Source organism: Lissotriton helveticus, chromosome 1_1, assembly GCF_964261635.1.
Source record: "Lissotriton helveticus chromosome 1_1, aLisHel1.1, whole genome shotgun sequence".
Classification (NCBI taxonomy): domain Eukaryota; kingdom Metazoa; phylum Chordata; class Amphibia; order Caudata; family Salamandridae; genus Lissotriton; species Lissotriton helveticus.
In genome coordinates this window covers 45,862,122-45,886,566 of record NC_136057.1, presented here as the reverse complement: position 1 = coordinate 45,886,566, position 24,445 = coordinate 45,862,122, and the positions used below count along the sequence as shown (strand labels likewise).

Genomic DNA, 24,445 nt, shown 5'->3' with positions numbered 1-24,445 from the left:
GTCGCAGATGTCTCCCCTATAAGAGTTCCAGGCACCCCATACAGACATCCACATTCTAGGCTTTCCCCTGGCCACATACACCGTCTTCTCACGCAGCATGCACCAGTCCATATTCGACTCCCAGAGGCTGAGCGAGGGGGGAGCCGGCGCACCCCATTTCTGGGCGATATCTCTTTTGGCCACCATGTTACCCAGGGTAACCCATCGGGTCTGCGCAACACTATAATCAGTCGGGCCCCAGATGTTAAGGAGGCATCTCCGGGCCTCAGCCGGCAGGGTCACACCAGTCACTTCGTCCATCACGGCATGCACACGCGTCCAATATCGGGTCACACAAGGGCATTCCCATATGATGTGGAGGAAGGTCCCAAGCATTCCACAACCCCTCCGGCACATACCATCTGTAGACAGCCCCATGTGTAGTAGTCTGGGGCCGGTAACATACACCCTGTGCAGTACCTTCAGCTGCACCAGGCGGAGACGCGCCGAGATTGCAACTTCCCTGGGAGAGGAAATCGCCGATTGCCACTCCTCGTCATCCACCTCAATTCCATCATGCACCCAAAGCTCTCTCAATCGCACCAGCAAGTCAACTCTCACATTAATAAGTTTTTTGTAGGTCAGGGAGATAGCACTATCCGGCATGTGGCCGTCCAACACCCGATCCTCCAGGGGAGACGATTCAGGGATCGCCTCCGCCCCCGACACATAGGGGGAAAGAGCATGGCTAAGCTGAGCGTGACGGAAATATTCAGTCGCCGCCAAGTGGTACTCTGATTGTAGCACTTCGAAAGACTTGACCCTACCCCTGGCCACCATGTCCCCAACCTTGGATATCCCGATAGTGTCCCACCTATCGAAGCCCTTCGTGTGCCACAACTTTCCCAACACATCGGAGTCAAACAGCGGTGTAGCCATGGTAACCCTATTGTGCCAGCCCAACGTCTTAGTAACTGTGCGCCAGATATGGACCATAGTCTTGGTGGGACCCGTAAGCTTCCGATCCAGAGACCTAGAGTACAATGCTCTGTAGTAATTCCCGTCTCCCACGAGCCATCGATCCATAGCGTAGCCTGGGTTAGCCGCCGGTCCGTAGAGGCCGTGATTGATTGCCGCAAGTTGGGACGCCCAGTAATATCGCCGCATGTCGAGTTGATGAGATTTGCTGCAAAATTACAAGAATTTACATATAAGTTGGAACATATATCTGGTTGGAAGAACATTCAAGCAGATTGCTTATCTCGCTTTCCCATCCAGTCTGAGCACTTTTGTGAGTTTGAGGAAGAACATGTTTATTTGGTAGCAAGCATAGAGGATGTGTGCTCAGATGAATTTAAGTCTATTTCTAGGGAAGAGTGGCATCAAGCGGTGAGTGACGATCCCGATTTTGTTGAATTCATTAATGCTATACGCCTTGGTTGGAAGCGTGAAGGTGATGTGAAGCCTTCTCTGCACAGCTTTGTCAAATTACAAGAGGAGCTTAGTGTTGAAAGGTCTGATGATTTGGTGATGAGAGGTGAAAAATGTGTCCCATCAAAGTCTCTTAAGAAGAATTTTTTTCTTTTGGCTCATGAGGGTCATCTTGGACAAACCATGACCATCAACCGCCTTAAGGCTAACTTTTGGTATCCTGGGTTTGATGACTATGTTCGTTGGGTAGAGGATTGTTCTTTGTGTAAGGAGAACGAAAAGAGGTTAAAGATTAATTCTCAAACGCCTAGGTTCCATCTCATTTCTTGCGGATTTGCCTTGGGAAAAGGTTTGTTTGGACTTTATTGGTCCGATGGACTTTCTCTCTTCTAAGTATCGATTTGCCAAGGTTTTAGTGGATGTATGACCATATTAGGTGTTCGTAGAGTTTTTGAGAAATATTACTACTGATAATATTCTTAATCATCTCAGATCCATATTTTTTAAAGATACTTTTCCCCGTGTGTTAGTTGCAGATAATGGCACTCAACTAACTTCTTATGCCATGCGCAACTTCCTTTCAAGTCATGGATGCAGGCACATGTGTACTTAACTGTATATTCCACAAGGCAACGGCATAGTGGAAAGCATGAATAGAATGGTGAAAGGTACTCTTCAATTAGCTGTTTAGGGTCGACATGATATTCAAAGAGCTGTGGATGATATGTTATGGTCATATAATACCACTGTCCATAGTGTAACCAATGTTATCCCTTTTGGGAAAATTCGAGGTAGAGTGCCAAAAACAAGTTAATTCCTCATTGGCTGCATGAAGAGAACACCTCTTTCCCTATCGTGGTCATACTGGTAAAACTGGAAGAGTGGAAGTGGGTGATCTTGTCAAGGTCAAATTAGGTAGAAGAGAGCATGGGTTGAATACATTTTCTTATCCTTTTAGTGTTAAAGAGGTTCTCAGATGGCATTTTGTTTTAGGAAACGGCCAATGTTGGAATTTTAGGAGGATTGCTCTTTATCCCAAGAAGGATGCTGGTACTTGTATTCAAGGGCCTCCTTTACAACAATCTAGTACTTGCAAAAACCTTCATGAGGGAAAACAAAACAAAACCAGTACGAGAGATTCGTTTTCCAAGGAGATATGATGATTTTGTTAGGTATTGACTTCTTCTGTTTTTTTTTTGTTCTTTAGGAAAGAAGATGTTTCATAAATTTATGATAAATTTATCATACGGTTCTTCTATATTTTGCTTATATTGTTTTATTAATATAACATTTTATTCTGTTCCACATATGTTGCGTTTTTCATATTTATTATCAGTATTTATTCTATTGATATAATGCTTTGTTCACTTTTGCACGTTTTAATTGCAATATTTTATGTACTTTGTATTATTATTATTTTTTTGTCTTCTGTAAGAAAAGAAGATATGTTATGATGGTTCTCTCTCTTTACCAGTCAACCTGCCGCGCGAGGTTGACTGGTCATCCTTGGAACTCTAGTTTGTTCCAGGTCTTCCGGTCATTCTAGGAGTGGCGTTTGCTGAGGCAGGAGTGTGGGAGCTCTGCATGATGAAAGAAGCTACAATAAAACTATCTATACCTTCATATTTGACTTCTGGTTGTCACCTGCTTGAACAAGTTGTCTTTTAAAGTTATACCCTCCCCTTCCCCTTTCACCTCATCACAAAGAGGAATGGCTCCTGGTGTCCCCCGGGGTTTGGAGCTCATTCCTACCCTTTTTAGGTCTTGCCTAGCGTTGCAGCGTGAATGCGCTACCATCGCTTTGTGAGGTATGCAGTGTATACTGTAGTGTGTAAGCTTCATGGAAGCTCCACCCACTCTCTGCCCATTGGCTTTTGTCTAAAATGCTGCCTTCCGATTGGTTTGAGGCTTGTTAGTCCCTCCTCATTCATCATTTATCCTTTCACAGCTATTGCCCCCTTAACTCCTAACACTAATTTCTTTTAGGTCTCGCCTAGCGTTGCAGTGCAAATACTCTGCCATCGCTTTGCGAGGCATGCAGTATACACTGTAGTGGGGAAGCTTCATGGAAGCTCCGCCCACTCTCTGCCCATTGGCTTTTGTCTTAAATACTGCCCTCCGATTGGTTTGAGGCTTGTTTGTCCCTCCTCATTCATCATTTGTATCCTTCCACGGCTATTGGCCCCTTTACTGCTAAAACTATTTTCTTGTCTGTTTCCCCACCCCACCCGCCCCCTCCCTCAGTCAGTGACTTTACACCCTCCTCCGCACCATCCCCCCACTACTGTTCATGTTTTCTTGCCTGCCGACAATTCCGTTTTCATCTTTATTATTGCCACTTTGAAATATGCAAGATCACGATGCGTGCTGTACAAAAACTTCTCGTGTTTAATTAACTAGATTTTGATGTAACTCTAAATATATTAAGACTCTAGGCAACATTCGGGGAATGGATAGCAACTGACGCCCCATAGTTCCCAATTGGCATTGTTGTCAGGCCGGAGGAGCGGCAGTGTTTTAACTCATGCTTAAAACGAGCACTTTTAATACCTTCCTCTCAAATCAGCGCTATAATCATGTGTACTGAAGTGACGCGCTAACGAAATGCACTTTTTGAATTCTGAAGAGACGTTATCGCACATTTACACATTTGCATCATGTTTACTGTATGATTAACATGCCGATCATTTTCACGGTTCGCCCACTGGCTCGTATACGCTTTGGCTTGTCTCGGGCTGGCTCTACCTGCTAATTAATGTATTGGCTCACGCACCTCTTAACAAAGAGAGAAGAATGAATACATGACAGTGAGCCCCGTAGATGGTAGAGAAATAGACTGGTGCAGGCAAACAGACAAAAGTCAGACTCCTTTGCCTCATGTCAGAATCATCACTTTCAATAACCTGGAAATCTGCTGGAAACTCCTGCATGCTCCAACCTCATCCCCCTACCTAGTCTTAGCTTAGCACAAGCAGCAGATTTTGAGCTGTGCCCTGCTGGTGCAGAGGAGCATGGCAGAGTCTGTAGAAGTGCAGGGATCCCTAGCCTCTCAGGACGGGTACCTAAACCTTCTGGGTGCATTCACACTGAGGATAACTGAATACATTTTGTTCTGTGCTTTAGTCGCCCCTCAGTGAGCACTGTCTGGTAGATGGAATTCTGTGTTAATAAACAGATTCAGAGAGGTGGTTGTGTACAAACAAACAAAAGCCACAATACCGTACATTTTGAACATTTTGAACGTGTTGTTAAATACCTGCTCATCGAGTACCTCATTGGCTGATCATTCCATGGCACTACCAAAATTACATTTGGACACATTTTCTCAACTGTAAAACACTTCCTACTTTGGGTCATTTAATAACTCGGGGCTTTGGGGTTAGGTAACCTACTTTGGATGCTATGTAAAAGATTAAATACAAAAACTAATGCAATGAAGCTAATCAACCAGCACTGTGAAAACAGACACGGATTCTGGCATTTTGTATAATTAATGTCAATTTTCTCATAGATGCGAGTAAAGTAATCCTAATGATATCTGCACACTTTTAACTGATAGCACCGGGCTAACTTTGACAACTAGGCAATGAATACATTTTCATGTACCCCTGATGCCGCCCTGCCCCCCATGCCCTTTGCCAACTTCATTGTCTCCAAGTGTTTGGGGGATATCCAAGACACAGGAGAGTGAATCAAATAGTCTAGAAAATGAAAGTGAAGCCGGGATTTGGATTCTCATGCTCCGATCGCGTTGGTTAGTCTGTAAGCACTACTTTTATTAATGAGTTTCTCATTAGTAAAGCACCACGGTGTACATGTGTGGCGACACTTCATCCATAAGGTACTTGCCAAGCAATTGTTGACACAATCCATCTTTGCGTCTTTTTCAATATATTTATTACGAAGTGCAGGCCCTTTCTAAGGGATTTTGCACACTACATACATTCACTCTAAAAATAAACCGTGTAGGTAAAAAAAAATCCCATTCACAACTTCAATAGCACTAACTCACAAATGTGAGACCTATTTGCATTGCAAATGCTTGTTAATATTTACATCAGACCTCTGGCAGAGGAAGTGAAGTATTATGGAATATCTCTTTAGTGCTGTATGCTGATGACACTCAGCTAATTATTTCCCTGTCGGCAGAGTCAACTGGCTTTTGTGTCACATCTAAAAACTGTGTATCCGCGTTGGGCAAATATATGCATGACAACTGGTTAAAACTTAACTAAAAAAACAGAGCTCTAAGGAGCAACCAGACTAGCTGCCTGGATGAGACTTTACATGCCCTCCAGAACGCTATGCTCCATCCAATCTAAACCTGGCCCACATCCCTCGTCACAGGAGAGCCAGAACGAAAGGTTTCTCCTTCCATGTCTTAGCTCCGACCCAGTGGAATTCTATGCCTCCTAACCTTAGAACGATTCAATAAAACTTACTGTTCCGGAAACAGTGGAGGACCCAGCTCTTCTTCATCTAGGCTGACGATTTTGCCTCTCTGGGGCTGTGTTTATTAGGATCCTTTTAAGTCCCTTGCTGATATTTTCTGACACCTGGACCCTCACCTTCCCCTCAGGGCAGGCAGCCTTCAGGTGTTGTGTTTTCTAAGGCTCGGCTCCCCGCTTGTAAAGGGTCAAAGTGGTAACACCCTTGCAGCAAGTGCCTTTATCAGCCGCAGGATTAAGATACAGTGCACCCAATTCCCAGCCCAGTAAAAGCCTGAAACAGACCCAAAATGGAGCATGTACCTACATGTTCGCCTCCCCTGTTTGTACCTCATAAGTAGCTACCTGTGCACTTCCTCCGTTTTTATGTCCCCGGCTAGCTTCTCTAAAGATGCTTTTGATCCTTCTACGCTATCATGGCGTTTGTGTGTTACTTCATTACCTGATGTCTGCTGTGTTCATTGTGTCACTCCCCTGATTTAGCTGTCAATGAACCCTGCTGAGCGAGTACGCAGCCATAAGGGAGCTGAATGTAAGAAATACCCAGAGGTGTAAGTGCTGCACTCACCTTCAAGCAATGGACATCTTGTCTTACTCTGCCAATGCTCCATTCACTGACCGAGAAGCATGCTGGCACCAAACGGAAGACATTTAGTTAGATACCCCGGTAAAGGCAGAAAAAGATAAAAAGCAGACACGTATTGGTAGCAGAGATGTTGCAGGTATATTACTAGTAGTGATGGAATCTCTATAATAAATGGTGCAATCTTCCAACAAATGCTTGGACCATCCCTAGGAATGTGGCAAAAAAAAACTTAACAAACAGAAAAGTAAAGACAGGAGTTAGAACTTCAGCTCCTCCAGTGTAAACTTCGAAGTACTGTGAAGAAGAGTGGTAATGGAGCTACATTTGTTATATACTTCCTGAAGCGTTACGTTTATTATATACTTCCTGGAGCATTAGCTTTATTATATACTTCCTGGAGCATTAGCTTTATTATATACTTCCTGAAGCGTTACCTTTATTATATACTTCCTGGAGCGTTAGCTTTATTATATACTTCCTGGAGCGTTAGCTTTATTATATACTTCCTGGAGCGTTACCTTTATTATATACTTCCTGAAGCGTTACCTTTATTATATACTTCCTGGAGCGTTAGCTTTATTATATACTTCCTGGAGCATTAGCTTTATTATATAGTTCCTGAAGAGTTACATTTATTATAAACTTCATGAAGAGTTTTCTTTGTCATGTAGTCTTGAAAAGGTTACTGTTGTTATAAACTTCCTGAAACTGAAGTGACAGCAGCACATCCTGATCCAGCTCTTTTTACACAATCTCTTCTTGTTTAAATGAACTCTTAGCTATGTGCGTCTTTGTAAAGCTGTACTTCTAGCAAGTGGGCATTCCATGTGTGCTCTTTCTGTACTAAGTTACTGTGAGAACACTGAAAAATTACCTCCTTTTCTGAATTAAGTAAGATGTACATGTTCAATAGAACATTTAGTTAAATATCTGTGTAGGGGAAATATCTCTTGGTAACTTTCATAAATGGTCTTTTATAACTAGTTAAATATTGTGTATTTGCATACTCTTACATTTCCATTTAGTGATTTTAAATCTCTTTACATCCAATAGGAAATCAGCCTTGGATGCTCAAATGATCCTGAATAATGACAGTAATCGTGCAAATCTGAAAAAAGTGGTAAAAAAAATTAGCTGCAATATTCAGGAAAAGATCTGCAGACTGAGGAACCTGAACATAAACTGATAGATCCTCGAAGAGGCAGTCAAGAGCAATTCAGTGGATGTAAGAGTCTGAGCTGTGCACCTCCACGCAACAGGACTAAGAAATAACCTCTAGAAAATTAAGGCAACAACACTGACAAACCACTTCCTGTATAAACAGGCCTCCACCATCAGCTTTGATCATGTGTTCGGTATGAGGTGGATACAGCATTTCTCTGCTTCCTGTAATGATGGCAGACCACCATTCAGCACGCTAGGTGTATTGTAAACTCTTCCTGGCCAAACCACAGAAGCAAGAGAAAAGCCCAAGGGAGTGGAGCCAGACAACTAAGGGCAAAGGAAAGAGAGGGTCTCTGATCTACAACAGACTGTCCCAATTTGCTTCGACCAGAACGAAGACTAATCTTCACTCATAAACATGCAAAACCATTTCTCAATCTAAAGACATAACCACCTACAAAGAAGCTTTACTTGCCACAAATATAATATGTGCAGTTTTTGAGTCTTGTATTTCATTGTGAAATCTGAAATCAACCATCCAAAATACCACACACATACAGGGAATGTGATAAAAACACAAGGGCTTTATCAACCATGTTAGCTCCTCAGAAAACCCAGTCATGGGATGCAGATAATTATAAACCTGACCCAGAGACACTAACCAAGAAACAAAAATCATACACAAGCAGCAAGAGCTTTAGTTTGTCATCACTACGAAAGAGCCATCAACAAACACACACAGGAGAAGCAACATGCATTTGCAGTGAATGTGTGAAGAACTTTAGTGAGTTAGCACTCCTAGACCATCAGCGAACACACATGGGGGAAACACCATACCAATGCACTGAATGTGTGAAGAGCTTCAGTCAGTTATCACAACTCCATGTTCATCAGCGAACACACACAGGGGAAAAACCATACCATTGCAATGAATGTGTGAAGAGCTTTAGTCGGTTATCAAATCTTCAAAGACATCAGCGAACACACACAGGAGAAAAACAATACCATTGCAATGAATGTGTGAAGAGCTTCAGTCGATTATCCCAACTCCAAAGACATCAGCGAACACACACAGGGGAAAAACTGTACCATTGCACTGAATGTGTGAAGAGCTTTAGTCGGTTATCAAATCTTCAAAGACATCAGCGAACACACACAGGAGAAAAACCATACCATTGCACTGAATGTGTGAAGAGCTGCAGTCAATTATCCCAACTCCAAAGACATCAGCGAGCACACACAGGGGAAAAACCTTACCATTGCACTGAATGTGTGAAGAATTTCAGTCAGTTATCAAACCTCAAAATACATCAGCGAACACACACAGGGGAAAAACCGTACAATTGCACTGAATGTGTGAAGAGCTTCAGTCGGTTATCACTGCTCCAAATACATCTGCGAACACACACTGGGGAAAAACCATACCATTGCAATGAATGTGGAAGTATTTTTAGTGATTCCTCAACTCTCAGGAATCATCAGCGAACACACACAGGTGAAAAACCATACCATTGCAGTGAATGTGTGAAGAGCTTCAGTCGGTTATCAGACCTCAAAATACATCAGCGAACACACACTAGGGAAAAACCATACCATTGCAGTGAATGTGGAAGTGTTTTTAGTATTTCCTCAGCTCTCAGGATTCATCAGCGAACACACACAGGAGAAAAACCCTACCATTGCAATGAATGTGGAAGTATTTTTAGTGTTTTCTCAGCTCTCAGGATTCATCAGCGAACACACACAGGAGAAAAACCATACCATTGCAGTGAATGTGTGAAGAGCTTCAGTCGGTTATCAGACCTCAAAATACATCAGCGAACACACACTGGGGAAAAACCATACCATTGCAGTGAATGTGTGAAGAACTTCAGTCGGTTATCACACCTCAAAATACATCAGCGAACACACACTGGGGAAAAACCATACCATTGCAATGAATGTGGAAGTATTTTTAGTGATTCCTCAGCTCTCAGGATTCATCAGCGAACACACACAGGAGAAAAACCATACCATTGCAGTGAATGTGTGAAGAGCTTCAGTCGGTTATCAGACCTCAAAATACATCAGCGAACACACACTGGGGAAAAACCATACCATTGCAGTGAATGTGGAAGTATTTTTAGTCATTCCTCAGCTCTCAGGATTCATCAGCGAACACATACTGGGGAAAAGCCATACCATTGCAATAACAGTGTGAAGAGATTCAGGGTGTTATTAAATATTCGAAAACATCAGCAAACACACAAAGGAGAAAAACCATAGCATTACAGTGAATGTGTGAGGCACTTTAGTGGGTCATCAGACAAACAAAAACATATTCGAACATACACTGAGGAAAAACCATACCATTACAATGAATGTGGAAGTAGTTTTAGTGATTCCTCAAATCTGAGAAGTCATCAGCGTATACACACAGGGGAAACACCATTACAGTGCCGTGAATGTATAAAGAGCTTTAGTATGTTATCAATTCTGCAGAGACATCAGTGAACACACACTAGATCGTAGCATTCTGAATCATCTGTAAGGTGCTTTTGTGTTGCTGGAGCTGCCAAATAAACAGTGGTCTCATAGCCCAGCCTTGCCTAGAGGAAGGAGTTCTTCGATATAATATGTACATCAGAAGAAAGGATACATCTTCAGTAGCCAAAGATATTAGAAACGAATGCTTTCCGCCAAGTTCATTTTAACAAAGTTATGAGTCCGGGAAGTTCTTCCTGCTGCCGACCATGTAAATGTAAATGTAAATGTAAATGTATGTGTCTTGTAAAGCGCACTGCTGCCCTGAGGCGTCCTGGCGCTGTAGACCGCTGGGGAATCCGTCCTGGCTATCCCTGTGAGATGGTCCCTACTGGGTATCTCCAAGGTGAAATCAGGCATCCCTGGCGAATGTGGGGGGCCATTGTAGAGATGAGGCAAGCTAATGCTCAGAGTTGCCGAGTGTGATCCCTGGTTAGAGTAGGCACCGAGGCGAGAATTATCGAGTCCGCTGACCCTGGTCCACGACCCTGCCGCGTCGGGAATTGAACCCTGGTACCGGGCCATTCTCTGCTTCTGGGTCTGCCGCCTCTAACCAGTGAGCCACACCACTCCACGTCTCCCAATGTCATCACCATACCACCACAGAACAGGAATGAGAGCACACTCATCCTTATATATAACACACTACAGGGGTTTGCTTCAGGGTCAAACTCACTTTCCATACACGTTATCAGCAACAAGTTGTAAACTGAACAAATTATATTTAGGAACAAGTGGTTTGTATAGACATTAGTGGCATAATACATTTGAAACCCAATACTTTCTAAATCTGTATTAATGATACATAACCAAACACCAAAAACACCACCCATGTATGGACATCAAGAGCCTTTAAAATCCACACTACAGAGATGTGTACCAGGATCAAACTCAATTTACTTTAACATTATCAAAACAATCATGAGGCTATGAAATGTACACAAAGATGACTATATTTTATATATTAATATGAAATGTATGTTTTTAGATATGTAATAAAACAACAAATGTATTTGAATTCATGGTATTTGACTGCTGATTGTATAGGAGATCTTAAATGTGATTCATTCCCTAGATTTAAAAGATAATTTGTGATGTCAGCAAGGAGCCTAGTTTATTTGGCAATAGAGGGGTCAAATCTCAATAGCATGACTGCTTTCAGCAGGGAGTCTGGCGCAGGTGGAATCATAGGGGACTATTCTCGCCAGTGTGCCTTCTCTCAGAGTGAGAGGCAGTTCTTAGCTTGAGATGGTACTATGTCTCCTTCTCTATTAATGAAGAGAGAAGCGATACCTGTAATACTGAGATCTGGGCTTCACACCTGTTTTGGGAACATAATTCAGTTCTACCCAGTCCATACCCGATTTGTTTAGGAAAGCTAAAAACATGTCTGTATCCTGGCACTACTCTTGTTAATAATCCATGAAAATACCACAGAAGGTTGAGCACTTGAAAGCAGTGTGCCACACAAGGATTTAAACATGAGTTTGTCAAATACAAAATGTACTTTTTTGTTTTTTAAGGTTCTTATATAGCTCTGTTATATCTAATAATGTCTGATGGGTTTTCTTTGAGAGACCTTTCTCCTTCAAAGATGTTTTCCATCGACAGACCTATGGGAATTCCTATGAAAGGCTGACAATCTCTCCAACTATAAACAGGGCTAGTGGGAGGACCATTGGTGTGGCTGGTATGATGTTTTGTTGCATTTTTGATAGAGCGCCCTGTCCACCATACCCTGAATCCAGCTCGTCTTTCTTTAGTGATTTTTCTATTTTGGGTTACATTTGAAGACTGTTCCTTTCCTTTATAGTTTGACAGGGGTCCACGGTCTGTCAGAGGAGAAGGCGTAACAGCTTCCACTACCCTGTTGGACTACCGTGCACCATATTTAGCGATCTCCACCAATCTGGCTATCCCTGTGTCTTCAGAGGAGCAACAGGAGCGCCTCTAAAAGCACCTAACATTTGCTGAGTGGCTGCCATGTTTCACACAGGTGCCCAACAGACTTTTTTGTTTTACTCCTAAAGTGAGAGTTTGCTTTTGCTTTTTGTAAAATCAATAAATAATGTACTTGATACACTGAGAGCTTTCTGCAAGGGAGTCTGGGTAATTTTTACCTAGTTTTTTTCTGTTTCAGACAGCCAGTCTTTACATAATGTTCCTGAAGAGAAGCAAGTAGGTCAGAATACCTACCATAAGTAAGGCGGATGGTCTGATGTACGTACACCAACTGCCCCAGCTATGTCGGTCATTGTTGTGAGGGTTCCTGAGTTTCTGACCTCAGTCAAACAGAGGGGAATAGTGACAGATTTTTCTCACCAACTTCCAAAATTCTCCAATTTATGTTTATAATCCATTCTTCCTTCGAGACCTTGGTTGGAAGTTTGCAATATTGTGTCAGATGTTGTGCAAAACCAGTGTGCCGTTATCCAAGGCTGTACTGTTGCATTAAATGTTGTGTAAAAGCAGTGTGCCACCCTCCGAGGCAGTGCTGTTGAGTCAGATTATGTGTAAAAGTAGTGTGCAGCCTTCTTCCGCTGCATAAAGCCTTATGTACAACACTTGCAGCCAACTGATGCGTCATAGTGTCCACCTTCTACCTGGGATTCTATCTGTTTGTTGCCATCAATATCAGAAGCAGGAGCTGCAGAAAGAAGGGTATGAGGATTCACTAATAATGTGTTGTTATTAAAATGTTACAGGTCACAATGACAAGTTACAATTCAGTCAAACTGACACGCTCAATTACATTCTGTGGCTCTGTCACTATTGTGGCAAATATACTAAGCTACCTAGCGTCCTCATCTACATCTTACAGAATGGTGAACACACTTAGATCGACACTGTGGGGGAGCATCCAGTAATTTGACTATTAAAAAAGTAGACCTCTTTTGACGAAATGTCAAATGTTATGATATGGTGACATAGTCTTTATTGTGTTAAATGCCTGACCATGCCTGACCTGAGAATCCCGATCTCTCTGATAGGTCTATCACCAAATTGGCCATGCTTTTGCTTTTCAGACAGGAATCCTAATGATGCTTCGGCTAGGCAGTGTTCTCCTGGAATTCTGTTCTCAATTTCCAGCTGCACAAAACATTTTTAACAGCAGTGGACTATCCTGCCTTTCCTGAGCGTACAAGTCTCTGTGTAGCAAGATGTCTTAAAGAGTAGGAGGCTTGAACATCGGGTCTCAGTATGCTTGATTCTCAAATCCTTATTTACTTTAGGAAACTTCATTGTCCTGTATTCTCTGCTATTCTTTCCAGATGGGTTACGTGGCCATGAAACAATCTAGAATTGATAGAACCTGTTTCATACGGTCATTCCACTAGGAGTTCCATGGCTTCCTATACGTTTGCAATAACGGAACATTCTGAGAGCTGCTAATGGTTTCAGCTTCCACTTTCAAAACTTTCCATTGCAAACCAATTCTTCATGCTGCTTCTGTTAATAAGGAGCTTTAAAATAGCATGATGGTAGTCGCCAGTCTTGCAAGAAAATCCAGATTTTACCCGCGTCAATGATGGAAAGTCCTAATTTCACTAAATATACTTAGATGACTATCTTTAATTTTGTGGATAGTGGTTTGACTCCCTTTTATATTTATTGTCCCTCACCAATTAGCCCTCTGATGCAGTGATTCTTAACCTGTGGTCCAAGGCATGTGAGGCTTACACAGTGGCTCTGCAAACATTTTTACAAAATTAAATATTATTAAAATTAATAAATACAAATTAATAATGTATGTTTCAATGAAGAAGCAAAACTGAAAATTGTGAACCTTTTTTAATATTTGATTGTGAATTATACAAAAGATTTCCATATTTGAGAACGTGTTTCATGTATTCCTGTGTCTATATTTTTGAGTATTGTTTTGAGGTCCGAGTCAAAAAAATAGCTCAGGCCGAGGGTCCCCGGCTTTCAATAATGACTGGATTGCAGTAATGAATCATTGGTGGTTTCAGAACTGAAAAGGTTAAGAACCGCTGCTCTAATGTATTTTGTCTTTAACATTTCAATCTTAAAACAGGCTATTTAGGGAAATGAAAGAAACAGACTGCGAGAGCCAGTGACCCTGCATGTACTTCAACCAGCCCAGCCAGTATAACCCTACCATCTTGTTTCAAACAGTATTACATCTACTGTTAGAGCCTTAAATAGGTTCTAAAATATTTTTGGGGAGTGCATTTTGTTTTATTTACATGCTTCATAATGTAAGGTCCAATTTTCAGGGAACATTCAATAGATAGCATTCTGAAAGCACATATATTTCATTTCAACACTCTTCAATCACAAAAATACAAATACATATATTACCTAAACATTGTTTACATGATTATATGGTTATCACAGACAATATTATTTTTCCAAGATAGCTAAGCGCTCAACTGTTGTAAACTCCCAACAAGTTATCCTGTCTGTGTTTGGCCGATATGCAGAATGTCATTATCTTTCGGAGAACTCATGAATGTTTCAATTTATCCAAACAATAACTTTGCAACCACACAAGGCAACACAAGTCTGCTACCAGCTCCATGATATCTGCCTAACAATATGGTCTGACAGTGAATGTGAAAAATATATATGTCGTCTTGTTTTACATATTTTCATCATGCTGGTTCATAGCAGTTATGTCTCGGATTAATGGGAAGTCCCCCAATGTAGAGTGAAAGTCAGTGGTTAACACTACATGTACCTCATGAATTGACCACTGAATTAGGGAGGTCTTTGCCTCAGTTTATCGGAAGAGCTCCTGCCAGATGGCTGCAGCATTCGTTCCTTTGCTCAGAGCCAATCAGAGAGGAGCAGAGCTAAGCCCAGCTGATGTATGATTTTCTTCCAAGGAAACACTCTTTCTCGACTTAACTCTGATAGTCACAGCTTCTCCAATGTGAACAGGTATGCAGTGTGCAGAGTCCCAAGAAGCTCTAGAGACAACTTAGCTACTCCAAACTCTCATAGTGTAGCACATAGAAGTAGTCTTCCAGTTGCTAAGCACCTAGGAACATTCAACTCTTGTTACAAATGTTCATGTTATTCTTGCTGCTAGTAACATACATGAGTGCTGTTCTAATTATATTCTCTGTGGTTATTACTCATGTACTAAGCAAGAGGATTAGACGGTTGAAATAAACACTTTAAAACATATATAGTGTCTTTTCTTAGTACAGTACATGTGAGTGCTATGCTAAAGAACACAATTGGGTTTGAATTACGGCTGCATCCCTGACCCCTTCACAAAAGTGTTAGTTGCCCAGAAAGCGGTAAATTCTAATTACCCATGCTTAATTTATGCGGTAAAGTCAATAAGAATAACTCAGATAAATAAGAGGCAAAATCCGTGATATTTGAGGTTTCTCAAAAAGGGTTTTATTCCTTAAAAAGGAATTGGGTATTTGGCTCGAGCCAAGGTGGCATACCATTCCGTCACCACACAGGTTCGGGAAGGGACTGACAGACCACATTTTATTGACAGTTATTCATATATTTAGTCAATGCATTACAGTAAAGGCATATGCAGAAGGCGTAACAGCTGAGAAGAGAGATAAAATGCTCATACGTAACAGAATAGGCGTTGCAATAGGCGTGCATGAAGGCGTGTACTAGAAACGTCATTTATCATGAGGTCACAAGTAGGTGGATCCATAAGAGAATCCTGCAATGTCAGCAGAAATACATGGCAGAGATGCGCGCGCAGCAGCATGACGTGTGATTGACGTGTAACTGGAGGGTGAAGGGGACTTGACACTTAGCCCTACAAGTGTAGACATAAGTCTGGGATGTCAGATCAACCTAATCCCAATTCGTATCTGATATCTTATGTTTAAGGAACTGTATTATCTGGAAGGGAAAGGTCTCTCGGACGGAGGCTATTCTATACTGGTTGTGAGTGCGTGTATAAGCGTCTACGTGTCTGCATGAGAGGTGAGGGGGCATGGGCCTACCATGGCAACAGAGTCTATGAATTACTTGCACGGAGACAGAAAGGCCGGGCCCGTTGCTCCTGCAGCTGGGAGGATGTTTACCTGAACCACGAGACAGGAATGTATTTTCGAGGAGTGGAGCAGATAATTCGAAGGTTGAATACAGTCTTGGCAGGCAGAAGGCTGAGCTAAGCGCCGTGAGCCGCGCAAGGAGTAAGGCAGGGGTCACTGGTACAGAGGCAGCCTGGGCTGAGGCTCTCAGAGTCAGAAGGCAGGAAAAAAGAGGCTCGATGGCAAAAATCAGGGCCTACTTCGCCAGAGCTGAAAAACGTGTAAAGTATACCACAAAAAGACGTTGGCATAGCATATGTAGAAACTGAATATTCAACCCGTTCATGGCGGATCTGAAAGAGGACATGTTAAAGTTGGACGCAAATGTATTTGCGTCTTCATAGCTGGCACAGGAGGGAAATTACATGCACTTCAAGCTAGTACATGGAGACGGTGGGGTACGCGTTAGGGAACACTACTTGACCAAAAATTTATATTTCCTCATTCCCTCCTTGTTCCCTACGGACCCTTCATGATACATCGATCCTCATTAATCGATCAATCTGTTCACGTAACATCATTTGCTCTTCTTTCTTCTTTTCGCGTTTTGAATGGGAATTTGAATGCGGAATGCATGATGTGGCGCACAGGCCGCAAATCGCCGGCCCACATTGTAGACACAGGCAGCAACTGAATACTATGAGAAGGGCAATGCCTAGGAAGGATAGGATCTTCCATCCCCAAGCGGTTAACGTTGTCCAGAACCAACCGGACCAAGTCCAGGTGCCTGGATTCTGGTGTATCAAACTTGCAATTTTATGAAGACGTGTGATAGCTTTATATACAGTTGGCGCGTTATCTGGAATGAAAACACAGCAACTTGACCCGATGACCTTACAAGCTCCACCCCTATCTGCCAAGATGACGCAATAACGAGACGATTTTGAAGAACAACAACCCGCATGGCGGACTGCTCCTCTGTTAAGTTGCCTAGAGCTGAAGTAGTCTCATTCACTACTGCTTCGAGGGTTCTGGTTAATCTGCGTATCAGTTTACTATTAAAAACAGTACCTAGATAGGGGAAGAAGCCTTTATTGAAGTCTGTATATTGCTCCCATGCCGTTTCAGTATAATCGACAAGCGGGAGATCTCTTCGGAGTCTATGGTTTACTAGATTAGTATTTCTATGGTAGTCAGGAGGGGCTAGGAAAACAGGTGGCAAAAGGAATGCAATGTAACAGGTACCATCCCAATCTAGAGGTAAGCGTATGTATGCGGTATGGCCGCAAACAAAATAGGAATGACGTGAAGCTCTAAATGTAGATTTGCCTTGATCACTGAAGTCAACCACAGTAGTGCATTTACTATGACCTAAGTGTACGGAACCATGTTTTCGGACACATAATTCGCCTGTGACTGGTAATACTGTCATAGCTGGTAAAACTGGTGCAGCTTCAGATTCGACAGTTAGAATCATGAAATTAATTGTGTAATTACCTAACCCATACACTTCATTTTCTAGATCAGTTCCTGTCTCAACGGGAAGTCCCTCCTTGTCAGGGTAGCAGGCTTTAAGCAAAACTAAGTTCAGGTTTCCCCAAACCCAGCTTCCTTCATATACAGCAGTATCAGGATCTAGGGAATTAATCAATTTAAACCATGCGCCACATGTACCATTGTGAGTGAACGGGTACGGAAAGAGGGGCAGAACTCCCTTGTTTTTCTGGTAGGGAGGGAGTCGGCCACATATCCAACAATTGGTAGCGTTAGTAGTCTGATGGGAGTGATGTAACATACTAATGAAAGTGTTGTTGCGCAGCGCAAATCTGTAAGACAATTCATGGGGAGGTAATTCACTAAAAGAATGTTCAGCAGTGACGTTATAAGCAGATTGTGCACGCTTGAAAATAGGGTAGTAGATGTGCAGTAATATACTAGCAGCAATAATCAGAAGACTTAGAAAAAACATAATCAGTAACGTCACTGTACAGTGACTACGAAGTGATTTACGATATGCACGTTTCTTGAGTTGTCTCTGTCTATCTCTCTCTCTATCTCGATCTAGGGGATACATGTCAGAAACTAATTTAACCGATTCACCTAGGGGAGGACTTAAACAATTAAACTGTCTGACTTGCTAGATCGTAATTTTAGTCTATATTCTTCAGAGGCGGTTTTCTCAACCAAAGGGAGTTTTGAATCAGTTTGTGTAGGAGGGCAGGGCTTAGAGTCCAAGTCCGAAGGGAGTCCGTGGAATTTCTTTACGTGGCTGGAATGCAGCCACCCCTTCCTGCCCTCAACCTTAACAGCTGTCCTCGTTGTTAGAAGAACCAATTTCGGGGTTTGCCAGCGGGGCTCCAACGGACTTCTCCGATCGAAGTTGCGCACGAAGACAAAATCCCCCGGGACCACTTCGTGGGGCTTCACCTCGGTGTTGTCGGGAAAAGCTGCAGCTACCTGTGAACGACAAGATTGTAGTGCAGACATCAAGGAGGCAAGGTAATCTGTCAGCATAATACAGTCAACATCTGTAATTTTACGAGGAATAGGCGTCCCCCACATATTCGGTGGCCTACCAAAGACCACTTCATACGGGGATAGCCCGGTTCGAGAATGTGCCACCATCCTCATATAGAAGAGGGCAACCGGTAAAGCAACTATCCAGTCAACACCCTTCTCTCTACAGATTTTGGAAAGTCGGATTTTTAGGGTCTGATTATGGCGCTCCACGAGACCTGCTGCCTCGGGATGCCGGACACAGTGGAACTTCCACCGATAGCCTAACAGGAGTGTAATGTGTTTCACAAGCTCGGATGAGAATGGCTGACCGTTATCTGAGTACACGATACGGGGCAAACCATACCGTGGGAAGAATTCACGAACCAGCTGCTTGGCAGTGGTCGGAGCAGTGTAATCTGGGACTGGATATGCTTCTGTCCATCGGGAAAGAGCACATACGACTACGAGGACATATTTGAAACCTCGACAGCGTTCCATCTGGATATAATCCATCTGGAGGACTTCAAAAGGGTGCTCGGGAGGCTGAAATCCACCTTGCTCTACGGGGATGCTTTTACCTGGATTAAACTGACAACAAATCATGCAAGTACGCACTTTTTGTTTGGCTGCTGCTCGTAAGTTTTTATTGTACCATATGTGCTGAATACTGTCTAGCATTGCTTTTTCTCCTAGGTGTGCTGGACTATGTATCGTGTTAATGATGACCTGAACCATAGAGTCGCTCCTAGTTCAGTCCACTTCTTGATTTCGTCTGGTGTGGCATGTGTCTGTATGTCAATTACATCATGTGCGGGATCCCTGACTGTCATGCAGTGTGTCGGTACTACTATTTGTGTCTGGTCAGTTACATGAGTTCGGTTTTGAGCAGTTTGTTTTGCTGTTCGGTCTGCCAGGTCGTTACCCTGGGAGACTGTATCGGTAACTTTTGTATGTGCCTTACATTTCATGATAGAGATTGCAGTAGGTAGATGTATTGCATCTAACAGAGCTTGAATAAGGGGACCGTGTTGGATGTTGGCACCGTGAGAAGTTAAGTAACCTCTCTCTCGCCAGAGGACTCCAAAGTCGTGAACGACTCCGAATGCATAACGTGAATCAGTGTATATGTTGACTTTCTTATTCTTGGCTCGAATACATGCTTGTGTCAGAGCGATGAGCTCTGCTGCTTGAGCTGATAAGGTGTCGATACAATTGGTTTCAATAATTTCGGTGTCTGTCGTGACTGCGTAGGCTGCCACTAATTCACCTGTACCTGTTCTCATACATGGACCGTCCACATAAAGTGTCAGGTCTGGATCTGATAATGGAACATCTGTCAAGTCTTGTCTGGGTTTTGTTGTAATAGTAATGACTTCAATACAATCATGTGCCAATGGATCTACTCCATTTAGTGGCAATAGCGTGGCAGGATTTAATGTGCTACAGCGTCTGATTTCTATGTGTGGTTGAAACAATGTCAGTTCATAACCTGTCAGTCTTGCTATGGTCAGGTGTTGGGTCTGTGTTCGATTCAAAAGGACTTCCACGGAATGTGGAACCTGTACTGTCAATGGATGTCCTAACACTATGGAATCACTCTGTCTGATTGCTAAAGCTGTCGCTGCAACTGATTTCAAACACGCCGGGAGGGCCTGGGCTACTGGATCAAATGTGCTAGAAAAGTAAGCACACGGTTTGTGTGAACCTGCTTGTTCCTGAGTGAGGACTGACAAGGCAGTACCTTCACGTTCTGTGACAAAAAGTGTAAAAGGTTTACTATAACATGGTGTTGCTAAAACAGGTGCTTGACATAAGGCTTTCTTTAAGTCTTCAAAAGCTTGTGTATGTTCCTGAGTCCAAGGGAGGACAGTCGAAGTCGCTGCCTCCTGTGTTGTCAACTGAATGAGTGGTTTCGCTAGAAATGCATATTGGGGAATCCATTGTCTGCAATACGAAGTGAGGCCTATGAAAGCCCGCACCTCCTTTTGTGTTCTGGGTGGTGACATGTTTACAATTAACTGAATGCGGTCAGGAGTGAGCTGTCTCCCCACTTTGGACAGCAAGTGACCCAGGTACACAACTTGCTGAACACAGAATTGCAGCTTCGAAGGGGACACTTTGTGCCCCTTGTCGGCCAGGAAATTCAAAACCGTCAGTGAGGCATTTTCACATTCGGATTCACTTCGAGCGGTGATCAGCAGATCATCAACATACTGAAGTAGGGCAGTGTTCACTGGCATGTGGATACTGTCGAGTTGTTTTTTCAATGCTTGACTATAGATGCTAGGGCTTTCTGTGAATCCTTGAGGTGCGCGTGCAAATTTGAAAGATCGTCCATTTAAACTAAATCCGAACAGATATTGACTTTCCGGATCAATTGGGACACTGAAGAAGGCGTTCTTGAGGTCAATTACAGTAAAGAACGTCGCTTCTGAATCAATGGCTGTCAGTAATGAAGAGATATCTGGGACCACGGGATACTGTGGTACAATGCATTTATTCAATTCGCGCAGATCAATAACTAATCGGTAAACAGGTGGTGCATTTGGGTCAGTACGTTTAAGAACTGGAATGATAGGAGAATTACATACATTGGAGTCAGTTTCCACAACCACTCCTTGTGCAATGAGCTCGTCAATGATTCTCAGTAAAGCCACTACAGCATCTGGGGGTAACTTATATTGTCGAATCCGTGGTAATACCACTCCTGCTTTGAGTGTAACTCGATATGGTGTAATGTGCATACAACCTACATCAGTGGGGCCTTGTGCCCACAAATGTGCAGGGACATTCTGTAACCGGTGATCCATGTCTCTCAATACATAATGGCCTTTAAAATCTCGCAAAAACAATCGTACTCCTTCCGGAGAACAGCATATAATAGCTCCTAGAGCTTTCAATGTTTTTATGCCTAGCAGGTTTTCTGGGCATGATTTCGTGAGCAATAAATCTGTAGTCCGTGTCAAAGGACCGACTGCAAGAGGAAGGGGTTGTGATACTTCATTAATTATGGGTTTTCCTGAAAATCCAAGGGACACGTTCTGTGAGCCTGAGAGGGGTGCCCCTGGAACCTCATTGTGGCTTAGCGTAGTTCTGCTTGCCCCTGTATCAATGAGAAACTTTCTGTCTTTTCCTAATACTTGACTGTGTACATAAGGACCCTCTTGATCTACAGGAACCTCAATAAGAGGCAAGCCAAACTCCCTCTCTAGGCTGTTTCATGTGTATCGTTGATAATCGGGGTAATCATTTTGTGCATACTGGTACATCTGCTGTGTCGTGTTTTGTGTTGCGGTGATAGGCTGTTGTTGGGGTATTGCTACGGTCTGTGATGAAGCTGGCATAGGCGGAATATGTTGAATATTCTGGGGTACTTGTTGTTGAATCTGATCTTGTCTAGGTGGACGCGGTCTCTCCTTGGTCTTACCCGTGGAGATATTGTGTTTCAGAACTGCACAATCGTTTATATAATGACCTGGCTGTTTACAATAGTTACATACTCCCTTAACAGGAGCTGTCGAATTACTGGGCTGGGTCGCACCCTTCTTATGACCGTCGGCAGGAACCGACTGGGCAACTAACATTTTCATTTTTGTATTTTTCATACGTCTTTGTTCGTGTTCTTGTTCTTCTCTAAGTCTATTCTGATGGTACTGTAACATTTGTAACATTTGTGAAGGAGTATTAGCTTGCCAAGTACTTTCTACTTTCAGTACTCTGTTTTTAACCTGGGGCAGGGAATTCTCGACTAATTTCGTTACAAAAAGATGTGGATATGACTCGCTACTTGCTTTCAGACCGCTATTAATACCAAAACATTTCTCAAATCGGGTATAGAAATCACTAGTGTCTTCATCAGGTTTCTGTTTGCAGGCTGATATTGCACCCCAATCTTCCTTTTTCGTACTCAATAAACGCGGCAATACTTGTACTAACAATCCTGGTAACGCCTTGACTTTGTCTCCAAGCCCTAGGCCTGGAACTCGAGTATTTTCTTCATTTTCTAATGCAGCCCAATCAATCTTTGTGTCTCCCACCTCCCACTCTTTTTCTTTGAGTTTCTCGTATATACCGGGAGGCAGTAATACTTTCAATATTTTCATAAGGTCTGGATAAGTGTAATCGCCCATTAATAACATATCTTTTATTTCACGGTGAAAACCTGCGGGATCTTTGTCATGACTAGGTACTAATTTTTTCATTTCCAATAATTCTATTTTAGTTATGGGTGTGTACACAAACACGCGTCTAAGCGTATTGTCTGCGTTCTGAACTGGGTGCACTTCTCGCAACGGATTCTGTCTGTCTATGTAATACATTTTTCTTTCCATGACATGTGCTGAGTCGGTCTGTGGACATAAGAAGGCACTATATCTGTGTCGATGTTCTAGAATTACTTTAATTAGATCGGTACCTAGACCTCTCCATTTGTTCATGAGCAGTTCTATTAATATATCAGGCAGGGGGCCTGGATCTGAATGTTGGCTTCTATACAATAAGAGTAGGTGTTGTATCATGTATGTACCAGCTAAACGCTGTTCGCTCGGTGTCAGGTTCAAAAACGTATGCGCTAACGCATCATCACCATATTTCTCAGAATTGTCAGCCCATTGCACGGCTGACCTGGCTAATTCTTGTTCGTCCATAGAATCGAGCACATGGTACCCCATTCGTTCTCGGAGCCTGTTGTCAGTGGCTTGGAATAAGTGTTCAGGAGTTCTCGGGTTGCCCATAGCTTCCTGAAAAAGCCTTTTGCTTTCTGGACGTACTGGACGCATTGAATTATTACAAGGTCTTCCTTTACCTACATAAGCTATCATTTCTCTAGCTGGTAACTGTATGTGCTCTGGTGTCTCTTCTTGTTCGTTCTCCTCCTCTGAGGATTCAAGTTTGTCTGAATCTATTTCCGGTGGCGGCTGTCTTTTTTCATGCATCTTATTTATTGCATTTCTTATTCTTCGGTACATATTATCTATACAGGCCTGTTTATCGTGATTCCCATCTGCTATATTCTGACCCCACCTGTGGAGTGCTTTTACGTCATCCGGGTTCATACCCGGCCTATCCACTTCTCTTATTAAACAGTTTATAAGAAACCGTAATATCTTGGCTTGAGTATCCACTTTCTGGTAGGCCATGGCCTCCTTAATACTTTCAGGCCCTACTCCTGTTAGGACAAACTGATATATTCGATCTAGATGATCTACCATTCCAGGTAGTGTTAATAAAAAGTTTGTGACTCGTCGCAATCGTACTGATGCGAGCAACATTCTTTCGTCATTCTTTTTACCAGGTACTGGATCATATCTACAGTCTGCAAGACGATCTCCATATATTGTAATATTGCCTGTTCTAGGTGTACGTTGTTGTGCTAGTTCTCTAAAGGTCAACCGATGGGCGGATGGCGGAGTCTGGAAACCTATCGCTCCTCCGGACGCGCCTCCTGAGGCGCCGTCTCCGAAGGGGTTTGTTGGGTGCAAAGCAGGAGGAGCAGGTCCAGGAAGAGGTGGAAAGACGGCTGGAAGACCAGGAGGAACGGGAGGAGGAGTAGCTTGTCGGGGAGGTAGAAGCTGACCATCTTGACCGCCAGGAGGAGGTGTGCGTGGCGGTGCGGTATTAACATAATCAGGAGCTACATCGTCTAGATAGGAAGAAAGGAAAATGTCCTTTGCTGTTTTCTGATGCATTTTAGTCGGGAGCAGTGGGGGTGGTAGATTTTTCGGTACTTCCGGGGTGGCCTTAGGCAAACCCTCAGTCAAGAGGGGATACATGCCATTCATGAGTGTGTTTCGCTGTCTGTCTACTTGTTCTAATTTTACTCGGGTACCTTCCTC

General features: G+C 42.9%; 1 protein-coding gene across 1 annotated transcript in view; it reads left to right on the top strand.

Annotated features, from left to right (window-relative positions):
* LOC144767260 (uncharacterized) overlaps positions 1–11,149 on the top strand; it is a 94,750-nt gene extending 83,601 nt beyond the window's left edge. Inside the window, exon 2 of the mRNA XM_078650781.1 lies at positions 7,498–11,149. Within this exon, the coding sequence (XP_078506907.1) occupies positions 8,203–9,873 (1,671 nt within the window). The 5' untranslated portion in view covers positions 7,498–8,202 and the 3' untranslated portion in view covers positions 9,874–11,149. The remainder of the gene's footprint in view (positions 1–7,497) is intronic.
* The last annotated feature ends 13,296 nt before the right edge of the window (positions 11,150–24,445 follow it).